Below are 26,889 nucleotides of genomic sequence, written 5' to 3' on the forward strand. Positions count from 1 at the left end.
CCAGGTTGGACTGTAAAGCCCTTCTTAGTGGCTCCCAGACTCCAAGTGGCTCCAGCCTCCTCCAGTTTGGGTGCCCTCTAGCCACTGGGCACATTCCCAGAGCCTTCAGGAACTCTGACTCTCAGCCCAATGTCTTTGGATGCCAATCCAAAGCTGACGTACTTTTCCATGGCCTCGACCTTGGCCTGTCCCTCAGAGCAGCCAGCGGTCCTCCTCTGAAGAAATCGCCTCCCCCTGACCAGGCCCAACTCAGTACAGAAGCCTGAGCATCCTGCCGCTGACTAATGAGAAGGAGGTGATGGTGTCATACCTTGCTGGGAAGTCACAGTGCTAGTCCCGACCTGAGCCGCCTGCCATCAAATTTTAATGCTGCTGCTGACATATTTATGGAACGCCTCACCAAGTGTTTGCGAGGACACCAGACAAGATTTACCTTCACAATTACCACCACGATGCACAGGCTTTGCCGTGCACTGGGAACTCGGTAGCACAGAGGTCCCAGGCACCAGCGCGCCCCAAGCAGTACACTCAATTCCGCACACCTTTCCTACCCCCAGCATGCAGGGCCCGGGGCCTGGGGAGGCAGACATGAATCAGACACGGTCCCTGCCCACCGAGGGCCCACAGTCTGCGGGAGGGGGCAACACACACATAAATTACACGGATCCTGGGTGGCTGGGGACTAGTGTGGGGATACAGGTACAGAGGCAGGCGAGGCTGGAGGGGGGGGAAGAAAGGGAGTTATTTCTCTATCAGAGTCAGGGTTAAGAATGAAGCCAAAGACGGGGCTCCGAAGAGCTGTGCAGCTGGTTCACCTCTCCTGGCTGCTTCTCTGCTGGGAAGGGCTCCGCAGGCTCTCTCGTATCCCTCCCCCCATGCTGGCCTCCAGCTCACTACCTGAGCCCCTCTCCTATCCTCTCTCCTGCCCAGGAGTGGGATGCAGCCTCTGAGCTCCTCATGCCATTCTCTTTAAGTTGTATGGCTCTCCCAGAGTGGAGCTGCCCTCGGTGCAAGAATAATGTGCAGTGACCCAGACTGGTGGTTCTCAAACCTTGCTGTCTAGTAGAATCATCTGGGGAGTTTTGAAAACCCCAGACAACCAAGACACACCCCATCCCGGTTAAACTGGAATCTCTGGGGTGGAGCCAGATATCAGTATGTGTCCAAACTTCTGAGGTGACTGCAATGTGCAATGAGTTTGAGAACCACTGGATAGCCACTCGAGGGTAGCTGCATCAGCATCACTGGGCCCCATTAAAAAGTTTAAAACACAGCACCCTGGGCCCCTCTCTGGGCTTACTGAATCAGAATCTACTCTGGAAGATGATCCCCCAGTGGCTTGGCCACAGAAAAGTTTGAGAAGCACTGGTCCCACGTGAAGGGGTTTCCCAGGGTCCTCGGGGACACACTAGTGTCTAGTCCCCAGGTCCCAAGGAGGCCAACCTCTAAGACCACCAAGAAGGGGCAGCTAGTGGGGGTGAACTCCATGCAGGTCATTGGGCAGCCACCACCATTACTCGGGGACCTCGATCAGGCGCTTGTTCTGTGCAGGGAGCTGACTCAGAACCTCCCTTCATGCCAGTCCTCACAATCCAAGGACCAGGAGGTAGTCTCTTCTCTACCACAAACTCACTGCAGCAAGGCCTTTCCTCAATCCAGGCCTCAGTTTCCCCAGGAGTGTAGTGAGTAGGTCAGCCCTGAAATTGGCTGTGCTGATGGAGATTTCTTCTTTCTTAAATTCAACTGACATGTTCATCTGTGTCCACTGTGACACGGTGGCTTTGGGGGGAACAACCTGGGGCTATGGGAGAGGAGGGGAGATGTCTTTGGTGGCCAAGCAAGAAGGAGGGGAAAAGCCTCCTAAGGGAGCAAATGTAGGGCTGGGTGGGGGAGCACCACAGGTGTGGGGGGCAGACCCAGTCTGTGTTTATCTTGATGCCAGGCACACAGCAGACAGTCTATTTATCCACTTATTTATTCACCAGATTTTGACTGAGTGCCTACTAAATACTTGGCACTGTTCTAGACACTGAGGATACAGCCATGAACAAAACAGACAAAAGACCTTGCCCTCATAGAGCTTGTATTCTAGTTGTATAAACAAAACAAATAATTAAGAACACAGCATATAGCATATGTTAAAGAAAAAACAAAGTGGTGAAATTTTAGATAGCGTGAGTAGGAATGGCTTCATCAAAAAGGTGACTTTTGAATAACCAGCTGAGGAAGTGAGAATTAGCTATGTGACTATCTGTGGGAAGAGCTCTCCAAGCAGAGGGAACAGCAAGTGCAAAGGCCCTGAGGCATGAGTAGGCAATGTGTTGGAAGAGCAGTGAGGAGGTCTGTATGGCTTGTACGGCTGCAGAGAAGTGAAGGGGAGTTAGGCAGAAGATGAGGTCAAGGGTCAAGTGGGGAGGGGGAGATCATATAAGGACTCTAAGTGAGCACATGGGAACATGTCAGGAACATGTCGGGAACATGTCCTGACTCAGATTTTAATGGCTTGCTCTGGTCACTATGTTGAGAATGGACTAAAGGCGCAGCATTGGCAGTAGGGAGGCCAGTAAGGAGGCTACTGCAAACGTACTGAAAGATTAACCTATCTACAGAGGGGTGCCCTCTGGCCATTTGGAGTCTAATGCCACAAAATTGAGAAGGGCCATGCAAGCAGATGGCCAGCTGGCCAAAGCCAAGGGCACTTACAGAATGAGGCTAGATGTAGGCTGTTGGGTGGAAGGGAAAGCACCTGGCTCCGTATGACAAGGGGCCAGCCCTTTCCTCTCACTGAGTCTACAACAAAAGTGATAACCAAGGGTACCCACAGGATTGTGATGAGGATTCTAGGAGAGTATGCCTGTACCAACTGTAGAAAGAGTATGGTGGCAGGAGGCACTCCTGCCCTGTCCTGCCGCCTACCAGGAATGCAGCAGGGCGTTGCACCCCGCTTCTCCACTAGGGGGAGCCTGGGCAATTCTTCCTAGAGCAGAAATGCAGTTTGCAGGCATCCCTCCAGTCTCACCCCCCGGAATTTCGAAGTCCCCAGGATGGCCTTCTAGAGTGGGAATGGCTGGGCCCCTGAGCTGTCCTCAGAGTGTCTGGGACCCTGTGGTTGGCAGGACTCGTTCTTTTCAAGAGCCCAACAGCAACTGTTGAGAGACTGGTTGGTACATGGAGCCCTAAGGTTCCATCAGGCTCATGCCATGGGCCCCAAATAAATGAACCAAAGACTAGGTGGAAAAGAAGCCACCGATGGCTGAAAGTTTGTGGTCTGAGGCACACATCTGGATGACTTTTAGTTCACCCGGGCACATGTCTGCACGTTTTCTCTCTTGGTCCACATGTTATTAAACAGGCTTCCAAAGCTGTCCTGAGCATCTGCTCTGTGGTAGGATCCACACTGAGCAATGGGTGGTGCTGTGATGCAGCAGGGACTCAGGCTCATGAGCCCTCTTCTGCCCCCACCCCAGGACAGCCAGGAGCCAGCTAGGGTTTTGGATTTCTCAGGGTCGCTCTTACCTCTGCATTTATCTGAAGGCTCAAAAGGCCCAATGAGATTCCCATAAAACAGACAAAGAGGGCAGGGCAGCCATGTAGGGGTGAGTAGGTTCTTCACCGCATAAGAGCTACCAGCTGATTAGGTAAGTGGGGACTGAAACCCATCCTGCTCTCCACTCACCAAACCCTGCATGTTGGTATGGGGCTGTATCTGGCTCATGAAGAGGAAGGAACAAGCTCCTGAGAAACAGCATGGGGGAAACTTCAAGGCTTGTGGCTCCCCCTCTTCTTCCTGCAGCAGCTTCTTCATTCTGCTGTTACAGGTCAAGAGGGGAACATAAAGATGGATACAGAGGATCCCCAAAGACAGTCCCACCCGGGTTCTCTTCCATCAGCCCACATTTATTCAGTACTGAGGATGTGCCAGGCATGTAAGAGCACCAGTCGCCTGGAAGGTGGTGTCATCATGCTTTTCTCAGAAGCAGATCTGGCTCTCAGGGCTCTGTATTTTCTCCTCTAAAAGGGCGCTGGAGCAAGCAAGACTGGACTCTATCCTGGCCCTGCCACTTGGGCAAGTTACTCTGTGTGAGCTGAGGCCTCAGGTAAGTAAGATCAACACCAACCTGGTGGGGTTACTGTGAAGGGCACGCAGGTTGGGAAGGACCAGCATACGGAAGTTCTCACTAGATGGCACCTACTGCTCTAAAGCGGGGCCGTCTCCCTCTCTTATCCTCAGGACAGCCCTGGGAGGAGAATCATAGAGACACCCGCACTATAAAGATGCAGAGGCTGGGGTCCAGAGAGGGGAACGAGCCTAAAGGCTCATGATCCTGGAGGCAGGATTGAGGCCCAGGGTGTGCCCGGTCTAGGGCATCCTGCCCACAGCACACTCCTTCTTAGCCTCCCCATTCTCCATTATGGCCTAAGGAACTCCAGGCACAGTTTGGGCAGAGATGTTCCAGGTATAGGGGAGAGGGGGAGTCCTGTGTTAAGTCAGACCAGGAAGACAAAGGAGGGAGAGCCAGGCAGGATTTGAATTTGCTCCTGGTAGAAGGTGCCCCAGAGTCCCCATTCTCAAAACCCACCAGCACTGAGGGTCCCCGTGCCCCAATCAGGCCCTGAGTCGGGGTTGGGGGGCGGCACGGCTCCACCCTCACTCTCTCCCACGGCCCGTCCGGCCAAGGCTGGTGGACCCCAGCCCTGGCCAGCCTCCCCCACCGGCCCACCTGCCTACTTGCCTCCTCCGGCCAGCCCCAGCCGGCACGGTGGCAGGGCCTGCCCGCTCCCCGGGGAGTCCGCCGCCAGGCCTGATGGCGCTGACGAGGGAGGGAGGCCGCCAAGCTGTCAGTCTGGAGGTGGCCCTCGGAGCCCCTCCTGGCTGGAGCGAGGAGGGTGGGCCGGCGCCGGAGCCGGGCTGTCAGGGCCTTCACGGAGACGAGGCCGGAGAGGCGCTGCCTGACAGCTCGCCCACCGAATTAGGACCATTTGCATGCTAATTTCCAGCGCTCTCGCGGGCTGGCAGGCTGGCTGGGGTGTGTAGAGTGTGCAGAGAGAGGCGCCGCGGCCTCCCTGCCCGCGATGGAACAATGCTTGACTGATCTAGCTGCGTTAACGAGCAAATTATGGTAATTTTGTTATTACAAATGCATAGAAATTTCCAAAGCGGGCAGCCATTCAGGGCAGCTCCCTGCTCCTCCCCACTCCTAAATACTGAGCCCCCTGTTTGTACACATGGGCCTGGCACCCACTTCGGGCATGAAGATTTCCAGGGGCCAGGCTTCCCTCGGAGCCCTCCCGGGGAGGCTGGCCACAGGCCAGAGCATCCCCTCCTGTCAGCAGGCCAGCCCTGGGCTCCTGCATCCACCAAACCTCACCTTCTGGTCCCCCAGAGTCCCTGCTTAGTCCCTGGGCCTAGCAATCCCACAAACCTGCCACCACTGAGCTGGTCTCTTTCCATTCTGAGTCAGTAACGTGGGTGACTCTCCCCACAGACACTCCAAGGACTTGAGAAATTCAGTAATTTCTGGGCCCACTCTGTGAACTGGGCTCAGGACCCAGGAGGAGCAGAGGGATTGCTGGAGGAAGGAAGGAATGAATGAGGAAGGAAGGAAGGAAGGAAGGAAGGAAGGAAGGAAGGAAGGAAGGAAGGAAGGAAGGAAGGAAAGAAGGAAGGAAGGAAGGGAGGGAGGGAGGGAGGGAGGAAAGGAAGACCAGAACTCATCCCACAATTGAGGACAATTAAGAGACCCCAGCCCTGGTCAGCTCACTGGTTGTATAATTAATCGAAGACCTCATCAGAGGAGTTTGTTTGCCAACTGGCAACCCCTCCTGGCATTTACAACTGTCCACTGTCAAAAATCACAATTTGTCCCAGTTTTTCTGGTGGTCTTCTTTTTGATTAAAACTATGTTTTTGGAAGCACGCTCTGGAACGCATTCAGACAGAGACTGTTTCCAAGAAAGTGAGCCCCTTGCTCCCAGCAGTGAAGCCTGGGCAGCTCCAGGTGCAGAGCTGGGCTTGATGGTGGGACCCTGTCAAAAACCAGTCCACTTGCGGAGGTGAGGCACGCAGCAGCAGCTCCACTCCTGGGCCTCTACGTGTGACCCACCAGTGGTCCTCCTATTTTATAACAGGGATTTTGGGTTTGGGCTGATATTATTGAAAGGTCAAGAAGCTGTCTCAAATCCATTTTGGAAGTCAGTGGGGAATAAATCATCAATTACGGAGGAGCACGGCACGGAGGAAGGTCTGCTCCAGGTGGCCAAGGGAGCCTGCGCCGCCCGGGACTCACAGGAGAGCACGGGAGGCAGAGACCTAAATGCGAGCAGAGACTTTCTAACCTCAGCTGGGGTCGTGGCCAGATTTTTCTATTTGTCTGATTTTCTAATTGGGTCACAACTTCCAGAGGGAAACTGAACCCAGGAAAAGAAAACAATCATTTCTTTTTTGTCTAGCTGCCTGACTCTGGGGGAAAAGCAGAGCATGGGAGGAGCTGGGGCCTTGGCGTGGCCTACAGGTCCCAGGCAGAAGCCCTGATGGGCCAGGGGACGGGAACTGTCTCTATCCCAGAGGGTGCTCTCCCAGCTGGCCGGGTCCCAGGGCTGGGGGGAAAGATGCGGGCTTAGGAAGAACCTGCCAAGGCGGGGGTGGGTGGGCTGAGAGTCCTGCTTTGAGTGGTTCTAGAAGCCAAGTCACCCAGGGCTCACCCCAGGAATACCAGGCCTGCCCGAGGTCAGGAGACAAAATGCTTTCTTTTCACTGCTTCAGGGGAAAACTGAAAGTGGGGGAAGGGGAACATTGGTATTTCCGGGGTGGGAACAACAGAGCAGACGTCTCCGGCAGCAAGAAGGCCAGTCTGGCTCTTCCTCTGATTTGCTGTGTGACTCTGAACAAGTGCTTTCCTTGACCTCACTGCACACTCGCAGGCTGATTTCTCAAGTTCAGTCCAGCCCTGTCCATCTGTGCCGGAGGGAGCAGCAGCCACAGAATGAGGACTGTCTCCAGCCCTCTGTGAGGTTATGTGTTAGTCACACCCTCCCCGTTCCACAGAGACACACCCCAATCTAGACCTGTGCTGACCACCTCTAATGCTTTACCCACAGGAGGATTCCCCCAAAGCCAGGGGTGGGGCCTCCGCTGGGGCCCCCATCGAGTCCATGACTTTGCGGTTGCCCCCAGTCACCTGCTCCACACTGCACACCACAAGGTCCCGGGTAAATGGCCAGTGATACACAGCTGGGCTGGCCTCCAGATTGGATTCCCTCACACCCATTTTCCCAAGTGTCTCTGGCTTCCTCCTGGGGGAGTTCTGTTTCCACAAATACCGCACCCAAAGTGGTCTCAGAAAGTCTGCACACTGAACAAAGCCCTGATGGAGAGGAAGTCCAGGGGCTGTGGGCATTTGCTTCGACCCAAGACTCCCGGCTGCAGACATGGTATCTCCCCTTACCTAGATCCGCTTGTGCACATCGTTCTCTAGCAAGCTATTTCCAGATGTTTCTAAGAGTCAAACACCAAATTGCAAAGTCCTTGTCATCTGGACTGGAGCTCCTCCTAGCTGTGTGACCTGATGCAAACCATCTTTCCTAAGCCTTGGTTTTCATCTCTGTCAAATGGGGCTATGAATGGAGCCCTCCTAACACGACGGTGTGGATCCTCTGAGATCACACACTAAAGAGGTTTGTAAATCGTAAAGGTCTGTCCAGATGGTGGTTCGCATCCTTCGCATTGTTGTGAACAAGACCTCAAAATGGCCACAACTGTCATGCATCCTGCTCTGGCAGGACAATGCCCAAGGCATTTGTGACCTGGGATTGCTCTTTAGACAAAAGGACATGATAACACAGTTGTCATTTTAAAATTTCCCTTCCTCCCTCTTTTATCTTTCTCGCTGCTCTTTTCCACTCTTTCCCTCTTCCTTTCTCTTTTTTCCTACCCTGGATCTAAGTCTCCCTGATTTGGGTCCTTTATTTGTGCCGTTGCACAGAGACTCCTTATAAAGAAAATTCATTTGTTCAGGGTCACCGCGTGGTTTTTCATTAAAAACAAATTACCCGCATTCAGGGAGGACATCTGGGCTTCGCGGGTCCCATTAATGACTATATTTCCAGCCTCCCCGGCCCGGTTGGGCTCCCCTTGCCTGTCACCCCGCGTTCCCGGCCCCGGGAGGACAATGAGAGTGACAGTCAAGTGAAAGGGAAAACATGAGGGATGAGGGCGAGAGGCGAGTCCCCTGAGAGGGGAAGGAGGGAAAAGTGAAAAAAATAAATAACTCAAACAGAGGGTAACAAGGGCCATTGTCTCCGCGTCTTCCAGCGAGGAGCCAGAGCAAATATTGGAAGAAAGAGTCGGGGCACGGAAGTCAAGCTGAAGCTCTGTTTAATTACACAGTTGGGCCCTCAGCCCCTGACTCTGGACCGGACAAGGTAGGGAGGGGCATGTGCCTGATTCAAATGAATTCCACCCATCTCCATTGAGTGCCTACTGTATTCAGGGACGGAGCAGGTGTAGGATTCCAAGAGGACAACCAGGAGATAGGAGCACTCTGTTGCTATAGCGCTGACCCAGGTAGACCACAGGCAGCACCTTGGGACGTGCTCACGGGAGAGACGGGGCCCTGGGGGTGGGGGGTGGTGGGGGGCAGGCTTCCTATAAGAGCATTTGATTGGGGGCTGAGAAGGATGTGGAACACAAACAGGGAAGATGAGGAGTAGAAGGGAAAATACTGGAATCCAAAGTGTGGTTCTCTGGTGTCCCAACTGGGAAGAGCCTCTTCTGGGCCACAAAAAGGCCTCTGGGTCAGAAAGGCCACCCACAGCCCGGACGGAGCACCAGGGAAATCAAGATCATCTCCCGGACCCAGAGCCCATTCCTTCTTTTCATGGGCACTGGGAGCTGGGTGAACTAGAGACATGAGCGCCAGGGGCCAGGCCCAGCTGCTCCCCTGTTGGCTGTGTACCCCTGGCCACAAATCCTATGTCCCCCAATTTCCCAAAAAGGCATCACAATCCAATTTTTGTTTGTTTTTAAAAAAACACCACTTGCAGAGGCACGGTACCTCTCTGAACTCCGCTAGCCTGCTCCTGAAGTGGGTATAAACACTCCAGCCTCACCAGGTGCTTTCAGACTGCAACCAGGATAACAGAGAAGGCTCCTTTTACACCACCCTTCGGGGGGGGGGGGGGGGATGGGGGTGGGAGTAGGGTGGTTTGCTGGTGGAATTAGCTCGTGGGCATAAGCCTCATTAAGAAGTCTTCTGGAGAGCAGGAGCCAAGCCCTACTGGCTCTCCCTACTCCGAGCCTGCGGAAGTTCTCTAGAGAGAAGTCCCAGGTGGAGAGACCCACAGGCTTAGAGATGGTGGTCAAGTCAGCAGAGGGCTGACAGCTGCTGAGGTCTCATAGATGGGCTTGGAGATTCCAGCAAATCAAAGGGAGGAAAACACAGACAACCCCGGTAGATTCAGTCTGGTTTTCTGGAAGAACTCCAGGATGTATAGAAGCAGAGCATACCTTTTGTATTCACTGCCCCCTACCTCGATCCGTTCATTCTCTCCCACCTCACTCCACCTCCCACTGGCTAACATATGCTTCATCCCCAATGACAAGCCAAGCCAGAGATTCATCTCTTCCTAGATTCCTCCCCTGACCCAGGGTTAGCTACACTCCTAACCTCTTAAATTCTTTGATGTGGATAGTATTTCACAATTTTAGCAAAACTCTGCAAAATCAGCTTCAGACATGCCCTTCCCACTCCAACCTTCCTATAGAGAAATTCTGGGGCCCCCTATGTCTGACATCCCTAGTCTAGGCTGCACCCCCTTCTCAGTACTCTCAGAGTCCCCATAGACCCTCACTGACTTGCCCATCTGCACTATGGACTAAGACCTTTCCATAGACAAGGTTCATGGTTTTCACCTTTATATCCCTAGGCTCATGCTTGGCACATGCCGATAGTTAATAAATGTTGGGAGGGAGCAAGGGAGAGGGAGGGAGGAGAAAAGGAAAGAAAACTGGATGGATGGTGAAATCTGATCAACTCAAGTCCCCATCATTATTTTTTATATTCAATATGGTTAAAGAAGAAATCAGAGTGTCTCCCACACTGCTTCTTCCCAGACCCCCAAATGTCTTCCTATGAGGGAATCTCTCCTACTCACCTTATTGTACTTCACCCATAAAGGTACCACAATAATGATACTTCTCACTCCAAAAAACACAAAAGGCTTATTTTTATAATTTTGCTTTTGAAATTATTTGGCCACAAGCACTTTATCTAATCCATGGTTGGCTATGATTTCTCAGCAATCAAGATACAGACCAGGGAATTCTTGTAAAGTGAGAAAATCCAACTTAGATACTGTTTTCAGAGGTAATGAAATTTTTAGGAGCACTAAATGTAATAGATAATGGAGGTGACATCATATTACAATTTATAGACATTAAAGGTAACATTTATTAATGCCAGGTTTCCAGCTTCCTTTTTGAATTTTCTTTCTTTTTAAAAAAGATTTTATTTTTTTATTCATGAGAGACACAGAAAGAGAGAGGCAGAGACATAGGCGAGGGAGAAGCAGGCTCCCTGAGGGGAGCCCAATGTGGACTTAATCCTAGGACCCTGGGATCATGACCTGAGCCGAAGGCGGATGCTCAACCACTGAGCCAGCCAGGTGAATTGAATTTTCAAGGCAAAAACAGTTTGGGCCAGCCCTCAAATTGTTGTGAATTCCTGAAAAACTCTTAGGCCCTTAGCCCAGGGACCCTGCATTTCCTCTTATTGTTCCCTGGGAAGTCCTGGCTAGGATGTCAACCTCCTTCTTCAGGAGCTTGAGTCTGGTAGGGGCTAAGATGCACTCACAGGTAATGTCATAAACACTAAGGGTAAAATTAACCAGAAGAAGTGGACTGAGCCCTAAGCCTGCAATGGGTAGATGGCTAGAAGGCCATCTGAGCCCTGGATATCCCTCCTGCATGGGGACCCCTTCCCTCCCAGCCTCTCCCTTCCCAGCCCACCTGGCTGGGCTAGGCCCAGAGCACCTTTTCCTCATCTGCCCCTAACCAGGATTCAGCCACTTAACCAGAGAGAACTGCCACCCAACCCTTTGGCAGAGCCTCAGGCAAGAACAATAGAATGGCTTCAAACCCCGGGCGCTTGAGGTCAGGTTGCTCCGCCACTTACTGTGCGGCCAGGTGCTGAGGATGACTTCTCTGTTGCTGCTCTGCTCGGGCCTGTGCATCCATGAGCTGCCGCCCTTGTCCACGGAGGGAGGATCTCCTAGAATCGGACTTAGCCATCAGGATTTAGGAGGACAAAGGCCCTCAGCCCAGTGAGGCCACTCATTCTCTTCAGGGCACCCACACTCTAGGGCTGTGTACCCACACTTCTCTCTGAACCAACTTGGGAACCCAACCTCTTGGGGCTAAGAAGCCCTTAACAGCCACTAGGCCAACTGGCCCTACTTCATTTCACCCAGTGCTCAGATGCCCTCCAAATACTTCAATTTCTTCTAAAGCAAATCCTGACTATATCCCCCAATTTCCCAAAAAGGCATCACAATCCAGTTTTTGTTTGTTTTAAAAATACCACTGCAGATGCACATTAGGAGCCCAGACATATGGTCTCCCTCACTCATGACTGGTCCTCAGTAACTGCCATCAGAAGGAGCAGACACAGGGAAAGCTACCAAGTGCGCTAGACGCAGAGCAGCCTGGAGGAGGTGAGCCGGTCTCAGCTCCTCCTCCAAGCTCCCCAGTGCTGGATACTTCCCGGGCAGCCAGTGAGCTCCTGGCTCAGCAGGGCACTCTTCCGCAGCTAGGATTCTGCTTCTCACCTGTTTCCGCCACAGGGTATGTGTGAGAAAGGTCTGTGATGTGCTCCCTCCCTCTTCCCCTCACAAGCCCCAAAAGGACACTGTTTAGATGGAAGTAGCTTTGCACTGTGGCATTATTATAGCCATGCGGTTTATGCAAGGCCCAATTATTACTAACTGAAAACTTGGGGTGCCTGGGTGTCTCAGTCAGTTGAGCATCCAATTCTTGGTTTCGGCTCAGGTCATGATCTTGTGGATCCTGGGATGGAGCACCTAGGGCCCCTCACTGGGCTCTGCGTTCAGCAGGGAGTCTGCTTGAAGATTCTGTCCCTCTGCCCCTCCCTCCCAACATGCACACTCTGTAATAAATAAATAAATAACAAATAAATAAAATATAAAAAAACAAATAAATCTAAAACAAAAATAGCATTTAGATAGAACTAATCATGGTGACCTTTGCTGCTTCTAAAACTTGTCCTAACATTCTAGATTCTAAAGTCTTTTAAGAACCCATCCCAGGTGTGGAGGCCCTGACAGCTAGTCTTTGACGGTCACCGCAGTATTAGGGGACCCTCCCTGTGGAGACGTGGCAATGGGTGTACATTATTAGCATATCCTGAGCCCCCTTTTGTTCAGCTGTACCCCTGGGAAGTCATTTTCAAATTACACATGATAGCCCAGGGCCATTGCCTTGTGACATCACAGACCCAGACCTGAAAGGAACTCCAGTGTATTTGCTGCCCACTTAGAACAGAGGTGGCAGGGCTCAGGGAACCTTCCAGCTGAGCTGGGAGAGGTGTCACAGGCTTAGAAATCCTGGATGGCAGGACCAGAAAGCCCCTCAGGAAGCATCTTACCCAATTTCCCCACCTCCTGGCTCCTGTTTTGAGAGAGCAGGGAGCCCCAAGGCCATGTCCCGAGGTCACACTACGAGTATTTGCAGCCAGAATCAGAACCCAGATCTCTGAAGTTTCAATAGGACCTTCATGCTCTCAGTGTGTTCTCCATCTCTGAGTCTTTGATTTTGCAATTTTTTTTGAAAGTAGTCTCCGTGCTTAGTGTGGAGCCCAGCACGGGGCTTGAACTCACCACCCTGAGATCAAGACCTGAGCTGAGATCGAGTCAGACGCTTAACCAACTGAGCTACCTAGGCGCCCCGCCTTACAATTCTTTTCTTTCCCCACCTCAGCAAGATCATCAAGCTCACACGGGGTATCCATTTCTCCCCAGTCCCAGTGTCACTTCAACACAGGAGTCCCAGGAGCTAGTTACAGAGACTGTTCAGATCAGATCACTCCAGCCCCCTCATGCTCCATTCCGTGAGGGCGCAGCTGCCTTGCCCTGACTCACATCCAGATCTGCTTGGGAAGAGCCTGCCACCTGCCGAGCCTGCTGGTGGCACTCCCTCCCGACCCGAGGTCTCCAGGCATTGACATCTGGGTGCTGGGAGAGGCTCTTCCTCAATCAGCCCAGCCTGTCCTTCCTGCTTGTCCCTGCACACACCCCAGAGCTCCTGCCGGGTGCCCATGCTCTCTGCTCCTTGGGTCTTCTCATGCACCAGTCCCTCGTGCAACAACGCACCTCCAACTTCTCAGACTGCAAACTTGCCTTTCAAGGGCCGGCCCAAGTGACCTCCTCTGGGGATCCTTCCTGGATTTCCCCTACCTCACCCCGTGGCTCCAGCAAATTCAGCAGCCCCCTCCTTCGCATTTCCTCAGCACATTCCTACAGTTGAGCTCCTAACACAGCATACAGGAATGACTTTTTGTTTGTCTCCCAGCCACTCTGTGAGCTCCCTGAGGGCAGGGACTGTGTCTGCAAAACCACACTATAGCCCAGAACTGGCACTGCCAGGAAATGTTTGATGGACCAAATGTCTAGCCACCTGCTGTTCCCGGCTGTGCCTGGTATTCATTCCCCGTCAGTTCTGTTCCTGGTGTGGCAGAGTGACTGGGGGCCACTAGAGGGCAGCAAAGAGTCAGGAACGAGCAACAGGTGGGCGCCAGGGAGCCCAGGCTGAGCTCGGAAACAGGCGGAGGGAGCCTCAAAAGCTCTCAGGTCGGGGGCCCACCAGAAGCCCTGGTGACGGTGACGGTGATGGGGAAGAAAGAGCTAAAACCAAAGGCCATTCATTCTCTGAGCAAACACTGAGCCTGATGCTTAGGCCTGCGAGGCACTTGGGGAGCACGGTCCAGTCCCCCTCCCTCTCCATGCTTCAGGCCCTCCACCAGCTACTTCCTGGTTTCTGGGACCCCCCCCCCCACCTGCCCATTTGCCTATCTTCAGTTCTAATTCGGGGAAGGGTCTTTATACAAGTCTGGAAAGGGGGCCCTCTGGCTCCCATCCACCGGTCCTAGCCATGCCTTTCAGAATTGTGTAGAGTGTACTCTACCCATGGTCCACATGCTAAATGAAGCCCGGAAAGTGGAAATGGCATGTCTGATCACATAGTGAGTCCCTGGCTGAGTTTGGCCACAATCCAGGCTTTTGCCTCCCTGCTGGACCCCCACTCCCCCAAACCTGCTTGGCTTCCACAGAGCAGGCCTGCCCAGCAGTGGAGGCTCAAAGTCACGGAGGGGTTTGCTATAGAAAGACAAAAGGAGCCCTCCTGCCCCCCCTCTCCTGCCACCCAGGGCTGGTGCTTCAGTAACATTACAACTGTCATTTCAAATGATTCTCGGGGGCACCTGGGTGGCTCAGTGGCTGAGGGTCTGCTTTTGGCTCAGGTCCTGATCCTGTTGTCCTGGAATGGAGTCTGGCATCGGGCTCCCTGCAGGGAGCCTGCTTCTCCCTCTGCCTGTATCTCTGCCTCTCTCTGTGTCTCTCATGAATAAATAATCTCTTAAAAATTTTTTAACGATTCTTAAAAACAATAGGCAAGGGTGACTCAGACGGAGCTCGTGCATAGCCAGACAGCGATCAGTGTTGAAGCCATACTCCCTCCATTGTACCCCTCACTTTCCTTGAGGAACTCCCTCTCTCTCTCTCTGGGCCAGAGCTTGGCCCCAGCGCTCCTGAACTGCGTTGTTACCTGCTGAGGGCCTTGCCTGGATGTCTGTTTGGCCTCTAAAAGTTGACAACTCAAATCCCAATCTTGCTGGCCACCAGCCTCCTCCTTTTCAACCAGCTCCCTTTCCTGCCAACGTAATTTACCCAGATGTGGGCTAGCTGGGCCACGCTCCACCCACGTCAACCCACCCTAGCCACTGGGCTCAACTCCTGCTCCATCCCGAAGCCCCTGCCCTCCTTTCAGTTGGCCAACAACATACAGATCCTGCAACAGGAGACCCTTCTCAATGTTACAGATCCTGCAACAGGAAACCTTTCTCAATGGAACTAACCCCAGGTGCCTCTCCTTGTCTTCAAAGTGTGCCTCCACTCCTGCTTGGCAACACTCTTTGTGACTGGATTCTTTGTTTCTCCCATTGATCCGTGGGCTCCATGGGCCATTGAACTCTGCTGGAGAGTCCTCAACCTGATACCAGCATAGATCAGGCCCACTGCAGGCATGCCAGCTAGGTGTCTTTTCTCAGCACCACACCCAGCTCAGAGCCCTGAATGAACAACAGTCATCGTCATCATCATCAACACTTGCATGGCACTTATTATATGCTAGATAAAATTCTAAGCATATTACATAAATTACATCTTGTAATGCTCCCTTTCATTTCCATCACTCCCATTTTATAGATGAGGAGGAAACAGGACACAAAGAAGTTATGCAGCTTGCCTCAAGTCACGCAGCTGGTGAGAAATAGGATGGTGATTCAAAACCAGGCGATCCGGCTCCAGGGTCCATGCTTATAACCACCCAGCCTCCCTAGTGCACCCTGTGGCTGGGAACTGGGACACAGCAGCGAACAGAATAGACAGCTTTGTGTGCTGCACAGCCCTTGTATACTTGCACAGAGCTGAGGGGAAAGCAGATGAGGAAGGCATAGACCACTAAGTAAATTCCTTCACTTGTGCTTAGTATCGTGAATGAAAAGAACAGGAGACTTTGTGAGAGGAGTGATGGGGGTCCTGGTTTAGATGGTGTGGTAGGCTGGGGATCCCTGGATGGCTCAGTGGTTTAGCGCCTGCCTTCGGTCCAGGGCGTGATCCTGGAGTCCTGGGATCAAGTCCCACATCAGGCTCCCTGCATGGAGCCTGCTTCTCCCTCTGCCTGTGTCTCTGCCTCTCTCTCTGTGTCTCTCATGAATAAATAAATAAAATCTTAAAAAAAAATAGATGGTGTGGTAGGCAGAATAATGCCCCACCACCATCACCAAAGAGGTCTATATCCTAATCCCTGGAACCTGTGAGCATGGCAGGCTATATATAGCAAAGGGGAACTGCCAATTAGCTGGAAGCTAAGGAGATTACCCTGCATTATCTGGGTGGGTCCCATAAAATCCCATGAGTCCTTATAAGTGGAAGGGGGAGGCCAGAGAGAAAAGTAGAAAGATGGCATCACAATAAAGATTCAGCCTGACATTGCCAGCTTTGAAGATAAAGCACTGGGGCCACGAATCAAGGAATGCAGGGAGTATCAACACACTGGAAAGGCAAGAAGACAGTTCTCTCCTGGGGCCTCCGGGAGGAACACAGCCCAGCCAACACCCTGACTTTAGCCCACCGAGATTCATTTTGGGCTTCTGACCTCCAGAACCATAAGGTGATGAATTTATGTTTTAAGTCACTAGTTTGTGGTCACAGATTACATGAGCAATAGGAAATTACTATGCATTTGGTTACTGGGAAGGGTGCTCTGAGGTGAGACCCACAGCCGGGAGAGGGCTGGTCTGTAAGAGCAGCAGAGAGGGGCTGAGAAGCTGCGCCTGCCTCTCATTCCTTCTGCCAGAGTCCAGTGGGCATCTGCCTGCCCATCTCTCCCTGTTGATCCATACCTCCTCACTGGCCTCAGGTTCCTGTTCTATCCACCTTCACCCCCTTCTTTATGAAAATAAAAGCCATCAGTTAATTGAGAAATTTACTTTTTTAAAAGATTTTATTTCTTTATTCATGAGAGACACAGAGAGACCTAGGCAGAGGGAGAAGCAGGCTCCCTGCAGGGAGCCCAATATGGGACTCGATCCCAGGACTCTGGGATCATGCCTTGAGCTGAAGGCAGATGCTCGATAACTGAGCCATCCAGGTGCCCCTAACTGAGCAATTTAACTGAAAAGCACCTAGAAATGATGTACACCAATCCATGGCAAGTGCAGTGCCCAGGCCAGGAGGAACTTGCTGTGCTCCTTCTAGGGCCTCCAATAAGCTTCTTGTCTGCTGCAGCCCAAGGGAGGCAAATAGGACGTGGTCAAGATTTCCTGGCACTCTGGCCTAAAGCTCCTAAAGGGGCAACACAAAGATGGCACATCCCTGATTGGGTCATCTCAAATACGGTTTCCTGACTGCTTAGACTAACTGAAGCCAAAGGGAGCCTAGAAATTTTAAGAGTTTCAAATGCCATGTCGGTATCTGTTAGCTTGTACAAATATCGCCAGGCAGGAATCAAGTACTTCTACCGATCAAGACACTATGGAATCTTTGGTGCAAAACTTTTCGTATTTGCTAGGAATTGATGAAAATAAAACTGAACTGTGTCCACTCTAAGCTGATGTGTGCCCTCTTTGCTTTATTCAGTGTAAGTGATCGATATACAGATTTTGCAGAAATGGAATCAACAAATACCAGAGAAGATTAAGAAGACTCATTATGCACACATGGGAAGGCCTTGGAGCGGGAAATGTCATACAATGAACACCCTGATGGCGGAATCAGGACTGAAAATACAGAGTCCAAGCCAACAAGATGGCATTTAATACGGAAAAAACATAATGCCTATTTTTCTCAGGGCCAAAAGTTCAACTGCCCAAGTACCCTCTGGAGGCAGTTCCTCCTCAAGGTGTCCTAAAAGCAAACTTTATACGTGCAAGTCTTCCCTTAAAAGAAAAGGAGGCAGCCAAATTTCCTAAAACCTAGCATGGAAAAAAACAACTTAGAAGATCTCTAGGTTCCCACTGCATTTGCTGCTAGGGGAGGCAGGGCGACTGTTCCATATAGTGAAACAGACCATTACCATGTTACAGCTTCAGACCAACGCAGGTTAAACAATCTCTTACAGCCTTGCTCAATCTGTTTCTCCAAACTGTACCAACTCCACACTGGCTGTGTTGAAGGCTGTGAAATGGTATCGCCTTTAGCACAGCCACAGTCAATGAACATCTCCCAGATTCAGAAGCCCAAGAGATACTGGATCAGAAGTCTGAACAGGGACACCTGGGTGGCTCAGTGGTTGAGAGGCTGCCTTCGGTACAGGGCATGATCCCAGGTCCAGGGATCGAGTCCCACATGGGGCTCCCTGCGAGGCACTTGCTTCTCCCTCTGTCTCTGCCTTTTTCTGTTTTTTCATGAATAAATAAATAAAATATTTAAAAAAGGGGGATCCTAGAGTGGCTCAGCAGTTTAGCACCTGCCTCCGGTCCAGGGTGGGATCCTGGGGTCCCAGGATCGAGTCCCACATTGGGCTCCCTGCATGGAGCCTGCTTCTCCCTCTCTCTCTCTCTCTCTCTCTCTCTCTCTCATTCTCATGAATAAAATAAAATAAAATAAAATAAAATAAAATAAAATAAAATAATTTTTAAAAAGTCTGAACAAAGTTGAAATCCCCAAACAGGTTGTGGTCTATCCATGCCCTAATCTCTAGAACCTGTGAATGTTACTTATATGGACCAAAAAAAAGGGAGGGAGGAATGGGGGAGGGGGTTCCCTTTATAGATGTGATTAAGGATTTTAAGATGGGAAGATGGATCCCTGGGGGGCTCAGCGGTTGAGCGTCTGCCTTCAGCCCAGGGCATAATCCTAGAGTCCCAGGATCAAGTCCCATGTTGGGCTCCCAGCGTGGAGCCTGCTTCTCCCTCTGCCTGTGTCTCTGCCTCTCTCTCTGTGTCTCTCATGAATAAATAAATTCAATCTTAAAATAAAATGGGTAGAGTATCCTGGATTATTCAGGCGGGCCCTATGTATCTAACCAAAAAGGGAAACTTGACCCTTTCTGTGCTGTGAAGGTGGAAGAGAGAGACCCACAGGAAGGGATCTTTCCCTAGAACCTCCAGAGGGAGCACAACCCTCGGCTCCAGGACTGTGCAACAAGTCATAGGAGCTAATCCACAGTTTAATATTCATTTTCCCTGCCCCCTTCCCCTGCCACCACACACAAAAGGACCTATTATGTGCTAGAGGACTGTGAGGAGTACAGAAGACAAAGCAGAGGGCATGGCCTTCACGACTCACCATCCAGTGGTATAGCTAACTGGGCCACAAACATGCTGGGCCATGGGGCATAGCAAAGCCAAGTACCAAGCAGCCCCCAGAGGGGGGCAACACCATAGGGCTTCATGGGCAGGTGATGTTTCTACTTAGCCTGAAGGGTAAAGTTGGATCCCAACAGGCAGAGGAAGGAAATAGTATAAACCAAGGTCAAACAGACCAAAGAGTGACACTGATCGATAAGAATGTGGGGCGTGGGGGGAACCAGGGAGCGGTCAGGAGAGGGGTGAGCTGGGACAGCTGACCAGAAAGGTAAGCTGAGGCCAGATCACGTGATGCCTGAATGGCAGGCCCAAGACCCCTCTGCTGTGAGGTGGGCCCTCTTTGCTGTGTGCCAGCCCTGGGGCCCCCATGCCGGTGGGCCAGCAGTGCCCCATGAAGCCATTTCAAAAACAGCTTTGGCGATCATACTGGCAAGGAATCCCAAAGATGTGATAGAGTTTGGACCCTGAGAACAGGAACTAAGGGCCATGGCCCCAGAGCATGGAGTCCCAACCCTGACACTAGGTCTGGAAGCGAATGAGTACCCGGGCTGTATGAGAAGAGAAAGCAAAAGGAGAAGAAAGGGAGAGAGTGGGAGGCAGAACGGGGGCTCCCAGCCAACATGCTGGTGTTCCTCCCTCCACATCGTGGACCCTCCCTCCATGCCAGGGGACCTCACCAGCAGGCCCACCCTGTGGTAGCACCTGTCCGCTGGCTTGCTCAGGCCTGTGATTCCTGCTGCTGCAGTTACGAGGCGGGAAATCGCCGTGGGTTCCCACTGGGAGTTCCACCGCCCACGGCCATTTGTATCTTGAGCCCAGTTATTAGGGCTGGAGAAATCACGAGGGCCGGGGACAGGGCAGGCTCTGTTTGGATAAACTCAACAAAGCTCAGCCGCTTCTCTGAACTTGGCCTCCTTGGGGAGTGCAGTGGGAAGCCAGCGAGGCCAGGTGGGTGGTCTCAGCCTTACCTGCCAGAGTGCCCTTGGGGGAGGGCCTGGGGCGGCTGCCTGGCCCTTGGCCATCCCCATGGCCATCCCCATCCATGAGCAGCTTGGTGATGGAGTGAGAGCACACAGAGGCAGCGCAGTAAAGGGAAGGACCCAGATTCAAGCCTCCCACCTGCAAGCTGTGCCGCCTTGGGCAATTCCCTAACTGCTCTGAGTCTCAGCTTCCCCTTTTGGAAAAATGGGGATTCGATTCCTACCCAGCTTACTTCAGAGAGTTGGAACAATAAAGGGTTTCTGGGAAAGCACTCTGCCTTTTGCAAAGTGCTATAGAAGCGTGAGGGGCTGTTAGGGGGAAGGACCTGGACTCCATCTCCCTGAGAATAGGGGTGGGAAGTGGTCTGGGTCCCCCCTGGCCTCTGTTGGCCCTGTGCATACTATCTCCCTATGCTCTGCCAGTATCCCATCCGGCCAGCAGGAAGGCAAAGGCTCTTTGCAGGTGTGAACCTGGCAGGCCTCCCTGGCACTGGGGAGGCCCAGGGCAACAGTACACGCAGAGGCCATTTCCCATATGTCTCATATTTAAAAGTCATAAATCAAGCTAACAAACCGTTAAATGAAATATGCTCTGTCCTCCTACCTTATTAAATACATCTTTGTAACAACCTGGAAGGCCAGGAGTGAATTGAGAATTCTGGGACTCCTTTGCATCTGTGCCAGGACCTGGCTGCACGTGGAAAGCCCAACCAGGCTGTAATTTGCCCTGCTTCCCTTCTCAGACCTAGGTTCTCTCATCATCCTATGGGGACTCATGTGTCGGTGTGAACACCCAGTCTCAGACTCAGTTCTGTCCATCCCCCACCCATCCTCGGGCCCGAGCCGCACATGCCCGTGACATGGGCTGAGGAAGAGACTGGAAGAGGCATGAGGTTATCTGAGCGGGACCCCTAGGATGGGCTAGAAGGAGGAGCTTCAGCACCAGGTAAATGATTCAGAACAACAAACAATACTGACCCTTAAAAGAAGTTTAACAACATCCAATCCGGTCCTAATATCCCCCCTGATTTTTTTAAACATCTTTGAAAAAATGATACTTTGGGTTTCCCTGCAATGCTCATGCCCTTAGTACATAGAAAGCCAGCACCATGATGATGTGTCGTCTTTCCCCACACCATCCTACAATGGAAGGAACATGGTGCCAACTTTCTAAAATGTCTTTAAAGAAACTGATACATTGCTGGCCCGAGGGGATGAGGTTTCTGTGGCCACAGGGTATTCAGTTTAGAATCAAGTGACAAACCCACCAGCCAACACCCCATGTGCCCTGAGCACATGGTCCTCAACCCCAAGGAGTAAGGCTGCTGAGAACACCTGGGCCCACCCCCAGGGAGCCTCCTGGTGTTCACCTCACACGAGTTGGCGGGGTGGGGGGGGGTGGGAGGGGGTGGGGGGGGGGGGGGGGTGGGGGGGGGGGGGGGGTGGGGGGTGGGGAGGTGGGGGGGGGGGTGGGGGGGGGATGGAGGAGGACCCCCTACTGAGCACTGGCCGGGCAACCTCTGGCCAGGTCCCGCACCCCTCTGTGTTCAGACTATCTTGTGGCCGCCAAGGGGCCGTTTGAGTGACAGTCAAGGCCCCCCCTTTCTGGGTTCATGCTGGCCCCACTAAGGCCCAGCTGCGGAGAAAGAGACTGAGAGTGCAGACCTCTGCCTCATTTATTCAGGTCCACTTCTCAGAAGCATAGAGGTCACCCAGGCTGTTTGGGGGGAAGCCCCCCCGAAACCCCGTCCACTGCCTGCTGTGGAGACGCCAGCAGTGCAAACTCACCAGGCACCATCCCTGTCAGCGTCGGTGCTGAGTAGCTGCCCTGTCCGGCGGGGGGGACGTGCGGAGGGTACCCGGGGAGGGTCGTGCTCGCCAAGTCACGGCCTGAGGAATCAAAGCAACAAATCACGGGGTGAGTGTCTCCGCGGCCAGCCGCTCATGTCCACGGCTCCTGGGACATCTGCACATTTGTCACGTCTGGGCACCAAACGCCAGTGTGCCCCACCTCCCTCCAGTCACTCATGCATGCAAACACATGCACTTGCACACACACACACACACACACACAACACACACACACACACACCCCTCCAGCCACCCTGGCTCCACTCAGCAGGAACCCAGGACAGCTCGGCTGCTTCCCTGGGGAAATGGAGCTCAGGCCAGCTCACCTTGCGAGAGCTGAAGTAGCACTCGGACTTCTCTCCCCCTCACGAACCTTTGCTTCTGCTGTGCCTCTGCGCAAAGCAGCCTCTCCTCCAGCTTCACGCAGCCGCAGCCGCCAAACACCACCGACCTTTGGAGGCCAGCCCAAACACCTCCCGCCTCCCACTCCACCTCCCTCCTCAGACCCTACCGCTGTGTATCTGGTCCTTACTAAATCCTGCCTCCTTTGGCCCAGAGCTAGTCATTCACCCAACAAAGGCGCAGGAAGTGTACCTCCTCGTACCAGCCACTGTTCTGGGCCCTGGGACGTGGAGATTAAGGCCTCGGCCATTGGGAGCAGACACTCTGGTGGGTATGTGTTCACCTCTTTGCAGGCTGCCAGCTTCTGGAGGGCAGGGGTGACACCTCATTTATCCACCATCGGGCCTGGCACCCGGTAGGCCCTGAGTAAACGCAGAACGAACGGAGTGTCCAAATGTGCTGGGTTTCATGCTGTGTGGGAGAAACCCCAGGAAGCAGAACTCTGTAAGGAGATGGCACCGAGAAAGTGTAAGGAAAGTGGAACCTTGACCTCCTCTCAATGTGGGCACCAAAGACTGGGTGAGGGCAGCTCCTGACCATGAAGAGCCAAGCCAGGTCCCAGGAACCTCTTCTGAGGCCCAGGGGCATGGTGCAGGCATTACCACAGGTAGCTGACTCTGAGCTCAGCCCCACTAGCAGGTGGCCCAAGGAGAGAGCACCTCTGAACAGCACTCCCCAAAGAATCCAAGCCAGCACAAGGTATGGGCTGTGACTGTTCCCCAGATAAACCAACAGCCTTTCCAGTGCCAGTCATTCAAAGGCTGTCCAGCCAACAGCCAGAAGCTGCCTCATTTCACAGGGTTCCCCTTACCTTCCAGAACCTTATGAAACGGCAGGCATGTGGCTCCCCCCTTCCCTCTGCTCACCACCTCCCTGGCTTGGGATTGGGCATCTCAGCTTGTGATAAGCATCACTCATGTTTCTTCATTTATAATAAAGGTGATTTAAGAAGGTTTTCTCCCCAGCCCTCTCCTGCCTCCTGCCATCCTCCTCTGAGCCAGCCCTCACGGCCCTCTGTGGCAGCTCCTCTCTCCAGAAGTAAACTCCAGAGTCAAGTATTTGTACAAGGTCAGAAAGGCAGAAGCCCACAAATATTTGTCAAGTGAATGAAAGAAGCGGCCCTGCTGGAGCAGCAAGAGCTTTCTGGAGCTCATAAGGGTCCCTCCGTTTGCAGTCAAGAATTGGTGAAGGGAGGGCCCTTGAAGCTCTTCTTAGCCAACCCCTGTTGCCATTCTGTGGATGGAAAAGCTGAGACCCACGGTGGGTGGGGAGTAACTGGCTCAGATCCCACAGGGAGCAGGAGGCAGAGCAGGTACTTGAGCTCACATTTCGTAACATCAGCCCAGGACCCTCCTCTACCTTAAGCAGCATCATGGTAGAGGTGGGAAGAGCACTCACACCCGACACACAGCCCTCTCCACACCGTCACAGAGATTTGGTGACCCGAGGGCTGCTAAAAAGGGTAACTGAGGAGCCAGAGTGAGCCTAAGAGTCAGACTAATTGGTACAAGGCTGTGAGACATGCAGAGAAAATAACCATGGCTGGAGCTCTGATAGGCTGTGGAGCTCCAGCCCCAGCACCTGCCCCAGGCTCACACCCCTGATGATGACAACAAACCATAAATGCAATGACAGAGGTCACATGTTTAGCCACTCCCTCCACTGCCATGGACATACACCTGGCTATGCTCTGACCATGAGTCCAGAGGATCCACGTATCTCTCGGCTGAGACACCCAGGCTCAGGCCACACTGTCACCATTGCTTATTGGCTCTGGCATGCAGAAGAAAATTCAACTTTGCAGGTTTTGTGGATATGTGTGTAGGCATAGGAGCCAGGACCACAACAGAGAGAGGCCAAATCTGTCTCCTGAAAGATAGAGGGCATTATCCTGATAGGAGGCAGCCTGGTGCAGGAAGTTCAAGGGAGCCAAGCCTCATAAGGCCCACATCTGGTTGCCTGAGATGGGAAACAGGGTCTTAGGAAGAAAAAGGGCTGGACCAGGGACACTCAGCTGATTTGAGGCAAGGCTAGGACTGGAAAGCAGCTCTCCTGCCCCTAGGACTAGATTCTTTCTTCAACAAGAGTTTGTGCCTTTGGTCAGAACCCCAACAGTTTCTGCCAGTGTTACACATGCTTTAAAACCTTGACCCCTAAAGCAGAAAATGCAATGCTTCACTAAAGCACTCAACTCAAGAAGCCAGATAAAAAAATAAAATGGGGTACTTGAATGGCTCCCAGTAGGTTAAGTGTCCAACTCTTGACTTCAGCTCAGGTCATGATCTCAGGGTCTTGATATCAAGTCCCACACTGGGCTCCATGCTGGCCATAGAGCCTGCTTAAGATTGTCTCTCTTCCTCTGCCTCTCTCCCTCTTTCCCTCTCTAACAACAACAACATCATCATCAACAACAACAAAGTAATGAAATGAACTAGGGAAAACAGGAGGAAGGAACCGATAAAGAAAAAGTAAAAGAGAAAGAATTAGGAAACAGAGAAAAGCAGATACAACAATAAATGCACCCAAAAATTATTATTGGAAAAGACCAGTAAGACAGACAAACCTAGGGCAAGATCCAAAAAGGAAGATGCAAATATCAAGAAAAGGAATGAGGAGAAGGTACAACCAGAAGCATAGGAGAGATGATATTAAAAAAAGCAAAGATACTCTACACTAATAAATGTGGACATCTCAACAGGAGGGACAATTTTCTAGGGAAACATGAATTACCAAAATTAACTCAAGAAGGAGAGAACACGAACAGCCCAATCACTTTGGCAGAAATAGAAAATTCTTTTTTTTTAAATTATTTTTTAATATACGATGTCCATTTAGCTTTCAGGCAAGTATCTTCTCTGTTTTTGTTTGGGGCAAGTTCTTTTAAACCTTCAAAGGACACATACTTTTGTTATTAAACTGTTCCAGGATATATAAAGCTGAAGAAAATCTTCCCAATTCATTTTTTCCAAGCTAGCATAATCCTGATATGAAAACATAACAAAGATGTTTCAAAAATGAAAATTAAGGGCTAGTGTCACAATTTATTAATATCCATGCAAAAAATCTACGGTCTCATTGATCAAATAATATTAGAAAGAATAATATTCCATGAACAAATAAAGTTGATTCCAAGTATGCAAGGATGATTCAGTATTAAAGCCCTGGTTGGAAAATCATAGTAATGGATCAAAAGTTGAAACCATATGATTATATCAAAGCTGTGGGAAAGGCATTGGCTAAAATTCAATACTAATTCCTTGCAATACCTCTTGGTAAATAAGAATTGAAATATACTTCTTTGATCTGGTACTGATCTTAAATTTTGAGTCAACGTCATACTTAATTGGTGAAATACTTGTAACATTCTTTATTAAAATCAAAAACTAAAAAAAGTTTTAGCCAGTACAAGAAGAAAAGATAGAGATCCAAGAGGAATTAAACACTGTGAGTGGGGAAAACACCAAAATGATCATTAGCTGGGGAGATTGTGAGCCTGGAAAATTAGTTCATCTACTAGAACCAGTGACAAGGTTTGGTGAGACAGCTGGGTAATGGATACCTAGAATCAATATCTTTCTAGATTCAGTAGCTCCCTACCACCTATCCAATCAAGTGCAGATTTTTCAGGTTGGCTTCCAAAGCCCTCCTCTGTCTGTGCCCCCAACCTATGAACCTTCCAGCCTCATCAACCCTGACTTCCCCCAGGGCCCTTCCCCAAACCTGCTCTGCCCTACCCCATCCCCACACCACCTGTGCTCATGCTGTTCCCTTTCTCACTGCCCTTCTCTCATTCAATTCAACATTGCATTCAATCTCCAAGTTCTGCTGGCAAGAGTCCGTTCCTCTTCTGCAGGTCCTTCTGCTCCCCACCCTGTCCCTGTGCAAAGGGAGCATCATGTCAGGGGAACAGATAAGCTGGGGGTGGTGTTCATGATGAGAAGACAGCACTTACTTACCAGACACTCTTTGACATGCGTTAACTCATTTTATCACCCTGTCAACTCCGTGAGCCTCAAACAATGATCATGCCCAGAACTGAGGAATGGAGAGATTAAATAACTTGCCTAAGGTTACCCTGCTAGGAGGAGACAGAGCGGAGATTTGAACCCAGGTGCCCAGGCTCCAGCCTGAGCTGCTTCGGTGGCAGCAGGGGGTGGGTGTGTGGGTGAGAAGGAGCCTCGAAGGAGGATGGAGAACTAGGAGGTTCAATTATTCAGGTTAGCAGCTGAAAGTGGTGAGCAGGTTGGAGCGAGGGAGAGAGTATGGGGCGTCAAAGACAGGCTGCTAGAGTCAGGATAGAAAGTGGTTGTCAGTGCCCATTGGGGCAGAAACTCACCAATATTAGTCCGCCAGACTACCTAGACACGTGCTCCAGGGGGTGGGGCCGCACGGTGCCTGGCATGTAGCGAGTGCTCAGCACTCTCGGTGGGGAAGCAGGACACAAAGCCCATCCAGGACCCATTTATTGGTCTTGCTACTTAAGAAACTGCTGTGGAACTCTGAGCAAGCCCCTCCACTCGGAGCCTCAGTTTTTCCCAAATTTAAAAGAAAGCTCTTAAC

The 26,889-nt window shown here is 51.7% G+C and overlaps 1 protein-coding gene across 6 annotated transcripts in view; it reads right to left on the minus strand.

Annotated features, from left to right (window-relative positions):
• PAX5 (paired box 5) overlaps positions 1–26,889 on the minus strand; it is a 195,159-nt gene that overhangs the window by 23,996 nt on the left and 144,274 nt on the right. For all 6 annotated transcript variants that reach the window (XM_038552835.1, XM_038552837.1, XM_038552840.1 and 3 more), the window contains one exon: positions 21,865–21,966. In XM_038552835.1, the coding sequence (XP_038408763.1) occupies positions 21,865–21,966 (102 nt within the window). The remainder of the gene's footprint in view (positions 1–21,864; positions 21,967–26,889) is intronic.

The sequence above is a fragment of the Canis lupus genome, chromosome 11, assembly GCF_011100685.1.
Source record: "Canis lupus familiaris isolate Mischka breed German Shepherd chromosome 11, alternate assembly UU_Cfam_GSD_1.0, whole genome shotgun sequence".
Taxonomy (NCBI): Eukaryota; Metazoa; Chordata; class Mammalia; order Carnivora; family Canidae; genus Canis; species Canis lupus.